The sequence below is a fragment of the Cebidichthys violaceus genome, unplaced genomic scaffold (genome assembly GCF_023349555.1).
Source record: "Cebidichthys violaceus isolate CVI_PGR_0920_01 unplaced genomic scaffold, fCebVio1.0.p SCAF_13, whole genome shotgun sequence".
NCBI classification, from domain to species: Eukaryota; Metazoa; Chordata; class Actinopteri; order Perciformes; family Stichaeidae; genus Cebidichthys; species Cebidichthys violaceus.
Window position 1 is genome coordinate 14,638,741 of NW_027176296.1, and position 4,704 is coordinate 14,643,444.

Below are 4,704 nucleotides of genomic sequence, written 5' to 3' on the forward strand. Positions count from 1 at the left end.
CTAAACTCACTGGATTTCCTGAAGTTAGGCGGTAACTCCGCCTCCAATCCGTGACCTCAGCACGCTGTACGTCCAAAGTGTCGGCTCTTTGTATTGTGTATAATAAGCTTTTGGTCAGATGGGGCTCTGCATTCAGGTAAATTGAACACCTCTATCGCGCACCTGATGTAATACAACCAACTTTTGATATGAATGACATTAATAAGTGTCTAGTGCTATACATCACAGTCAATCCGTTACAGAGCTATACAGTACAGTCAGAGTAGTCGATCCAATAAATTGCGTAGTTCTGATTCCCATGAACACGTGGCTCGTTGGTCTAGGGGTATGATTCTCGCTTCGGGTGCGAGAGGTCCCGGGTTCAAATCCCGGACGAGCCCAATAATTTTGGTCGCTGGCAAATGCTGCCAGTGTCTGTAGCGTTGGCTATGTGCTAAAGCGAATCTGCACCGGTTAAGCGTCAGCGGTATTTTAACTGCAAGCACTACTATAATTCCGTTTTATAGCAGCCGTGTTGTGTGTGGCTGAATTCAGAGATTGAATTATGTTGTTTCAACAGCATATACCGTTACCCCTCAGGGCTTTACCGTAATGTTAATGTTACCTAGCAGGTAGAGCAGGTATAACCTAACGTTGGCTGTTATAACCATTGAAAGAGAAACTTTGCATGGGTGTTATACGTTTTAAATTGGATAAGGTTACCGTTAGGGCCCAGGAAAGCCTCAGCATGGATCCATACATAATAAATACATAAGACAATATAACATAACTACTAATAATAATTTAATAACTATAGTTGCTGTTTTATAGCTACCAATATTTTTGAAGTAAGCGTGGCTCGTTGGTCTAGGGGTATGATTCTCGCTTTGGGTGCGAGAGGTCCCGGGTTCAAATCCCGGACGAGCCCTCGTTTTGAGAGAAGTATGTGTTTTGTCCCTTAATCTAATCTTAATCTTTTGTCCCTTAAATTTGTATAATAATCCACATCCACATTTATAACAGGGGAGGAGCCAGCAAGGTTCGTCATCACTGTTTACCTCCAAGTCCTCGTTCAATTTCACGCACCCGTTTCCCCACCTGCCCTCCGTCACACTAAACACTAAACAAAAGAGACTCTCCACCGCTCTGCTTCCCCAGCTGTTGTGCTGTGAGGGTTTTAGGCCGCGATAAGAGAGGGACGCTTCTTTCTCCGCCCCCACAAATACACCAGACACTCCTAACAGGCGGCAGACGAGCCCGTCTCCCCATTCACTGCAGCGCTGCTGTGCTGTACACTCCAATGGGACAATAATCTGAAATAAGGCTGAAGGAGCGCTGAGTCTGTTCTGTCTTCACTTGTACTGTAAGTAAGCTTTACTGACATACATTTGTTATTGCTATTATTTTCAACTTTTTTCAGTCAGATATAATGTTTAGTAGTGGACACTGGTTTATGTTATGGTTTGCCATATTTTGTATTATTCAACTCCTTTCTTTAAAGCAGCAACCGGTTTTGACTTTACTCAACATATACTTATTTAGGCCTAAATAACAATATCACTGAAGTCTTATCAGAGAGATATCTGTGGAAATTAAAATAAGTAGGATGTATTTTCAATTCAATTTAGCTAAAAATCAAAATCTTCAAATATTACTGCTATGAAAAGGTGTATAATTTTTATTTTTATCAAGCAGCACATCGAATAACCATTTGCAAAAACAATTTTTCATTTTAACATAGAGAAGCTAACTGGGAACGGACCATCCACTTCAACAAGCCCTCATCATCAGTTGCTCAGTAGTTGAGTGGTTTTCTTTGGGACTGGATCCAGGTCACTCATTCAACTACCTCTGGGTCCTGCGGGTCAACTCGTCACATTCTGCGGTCAGCTTCACCATGGTTCTGTGTGAGGACGGCGAGTGCAGCGTCTGCCTGTTGGCCTTCTCGCGGACGGACAGGGTCCCCCGGGTGCTCCACTGCAGACACACCTTCTGCTCACCGTGCCTGGAGACCATGTCGCAGGCCAGGAGCGGGCTGCTCACCGTGGGCTGCCCTTTGTGTCGCCGAGTGACCTGCATAGGGCGCGGCCTCAGCCTGCAGGAAGCCCTGTGGGTCAACAGCAAGCTGTGGGAGCTGATACCTGAGGACGCGGACGCAGAGGAGGAGGAGGAGGAGGAGGAGGAGGAAGATGGACGGAAACAAGTAGCTCAGGAGGAAGGGATGGAGGCTAAACAACAACCCTCGCTGCAGGCAGAATGGTGGGTTTGACAGTGTAAACAGACATACATGGACATTAAGACTAGAAACTCATACTGGTTTGCTGTTATTGTATTTTTTTTTGGGGGGGGGGGGGGGGGGCACTTGTATTACTAGTTACTAACTACTGAAAACTTTATGACCTTTGACCTCTTGTTGTTTACCATGATTTTAGCTTTGTTTTTAGTTTTGAAGTGCTTTGAGAGTAAAAAAAGAAAAGAAATTGAGAATCGTATGTCTTTAGAACAAGCGTTGAAGGATTTGAAGAAGTGGACCCTGGATTCGATAAATTCCAGTCATACCTACTCAGGCACACGTCGGTGTTAAGCTGCACTTTTGTCCACAAAGCTTCTCATTAGCACCTCAGCTCTGCAGTGCCTCCTTTTGTGTTGTAGTTCAAATCCGGTCTAACTCGGGGACTTTTGCTTTCCAGTGCTTCCTCCCGTTCTGCCAGAACGAAGCTCAAGCTGCCTGCGTTCTTCAGAAAGTTCAGTCTGACAAAGAAACACCAAGAGACGATTGTTCCTGGCAGTAATGTGTAAGTTGTGACTTTGTGTTGAATGGCAGAAGCAACAAAGAGACGCTTAGTGAAAGTGTGGACTAATAGTTTCTTTTGTTTCGTTTTTGAAGGGAAATGAAATCGTGGCGCAGGCTTTCAACTGAAGACACTGTTTAAAACAGAGCTGGATGGAAGATGAAGCGACAGTTCTCCTCCTATTCTATGACGGCAGACGCCACTAGAAGACTCGACTCGTGGCCGTTAGGACCGAGAATCCATTTGTGTTCCTGTCAAGACATTGTTTTGTCCCCAGCCAAAGGTGCCCCGTCTCCCCCATTATTTATTCTAGGCTTAATTCTCCCAGCTGGTGCAGTGGGATTTGGTTCAGCTGTCCCAGTGGGACTCACACCCCGGGACCCCTCGTAACAGATGGTCTCCTGAGGATGTTCCCTTTTTGCATACACTGCTGAACATTGAATATAACTTATTGTTCTTCTATTTATGACAGCTAGTTGACAAAGTATTTAATAAAGGTATTTTTTAAAGAATTTCCCTCTCTGTTTTTTTTTTATTTACTCACTAATTAATGTTGATCATACCATGTGGCTTTTGGGAGATGAAAGAATCATGAGCTCAAAGCAAAGACATGACAATTCTCTACTTTACCGTGTGCATGATTTAGGACACGTCAAGTATTGAAGTGACTGAAATAAAGTGAAGCCAGTAGGAGATTTCTGAGCGGCACAATGTGAATATTACTTTTGTGGGCTCGATAAGCAAACAAAGACGTTGTCACAAAAGGCTCATTCAGCCATGAAAGGAGATTAAAAAACACCATTCAATGAGCATCTGGTAAGTTTTCCACCATGGCAGATATTAAAATACTGGATCATTACTTTCATTTATTCTTTTGTGTCACCTTATGTGCACCTAAAAGGTTCAAAAATATACAGCACAACGCCATTCTGAGATAAAAAAAAAAAAGAAGAGAATTAAATCCCGTCCCGAGGTCACCGCTAAGTGTTACAGTGTTTGGCGTCTCAGCCGTGTTGAGGTCATTGTTATTTGCCTGTTTGGAGACACGTGCTGGATGGAGCCAGACATCCGTTAGTTGTCACGCTGGTTTGGTAGCCGCTAGTTGTAACAGGTTTGTCTCAACTGTAAGCCTGTGAGAAGCATATTTGGATTGACGGGGTGTTATTTTTCACTCTCAGTACCATACAAGTGTTCCCACGGTTGAATATTATCCCAGTGACTGACATCATCTCCTCCGTGATGCCAGACGTGGACGCTGCGTCCAACTTTGTAAATGAACTGGCATCGGCCGTGTGGGCTGTCTGCTGACTGCAGCAGGAGAGCAGCAACCCTGCGGAGAACCAAACAAAAACAACGAGGGATTGTGAAAGTGGCGCAGCACCAGTTTCAGTTTCGCAATGTATGTTTTGATCACTGGGATTAAAGGTTGAGACAGAACAGGAAACAACTCCCCCGTGCGGGTTGGCAGTGTGGAAGAACTACTCAGATCATTTACTACAATATAAAAACACTTCATTTCAAATCAGGCTTGTGTATTCAAAAGCTGACCTAAATAAAAGCACACAAGTATTATCAGAGAAATGTATTCAAAGTAAAAGTATTCTACTACTATACAGGAAAGTAGTCCCTGTAGCTGTCAGTTAATGTTTGATTTATAAAATATGAATCTGAAAAGTGACTAAAGTGAAGTTTCCCCCTGAAAAGTAGAGCAGATGTAGAATGCAAAATGAAAAAAAAAAATACTCTCATTCAGTACTCGTACCTCAAAATTGTACTTCAGTAGAGCATTTGTGTAAATGTACTGAGTTACATTCCACCACTGCAGGTTGGTCTGGTCAGACTGACTAATGAGTCGGTTATCAGATCAGGCGCAGCAACACATGGGAGGAATTCCAGTGGGCAGTCTTTGCAACAAACATGGTGCAAGACAGTT

At 43.5% G+C, this 4,704-nt stretch overlaps 1 protein-coding gene and 2 non-coding genes across 3 annotated transcripts; all 3 read left to right on the plus strand.

Annotated features, from left to right (window-relative positions):
* The first annotated feature begins 308 nt into the window (after positions 1–308).
* trnap-cgg (transfer RNA proline (anticodon CGG)) lies at positions 309–380 on the plus strand. Its single transcript has one exon. It is a non-coding gene; the product is annotated as a tRNA-Pro (tRNA).
* A 455-nt stretch (positions 381–835) lies between these two features.
* Positions 836–907, plus strand: trnap-ugg (transfer RNA proline (anticodon UGG)). The gene has a single exon. It is a non-coding gene; the product is annotated as a tRNA-Pro (tRNA).
* A 271-nt stretch (positions 908–1,178) lies between these two features.
* im:7152348 (uncharacterized protein LOC559250 homolog) lies at positions 1,179–3,278 on the plus strand. The gene is made up of 4 exons (XM_068707177.1): positions 1,179–1,342; positions 1,721–2,238; positions 2,670–2,774; positions 2,867–3,278. Exons 2-4 carry the CDS (start codon positions 1,877–1,879, stop codon positions 2,910–2,912), a joined length of 513 nt encoding a protein of 170 aa, XP_068563278.1. The 5' UTR covers positions 1,179–1,342; positions 1,721–1,876; the 3' UTR covers positions 2,913–3,278.
* Positions 3,279–4,704: the final 1,426 nt, after the last annotated feature.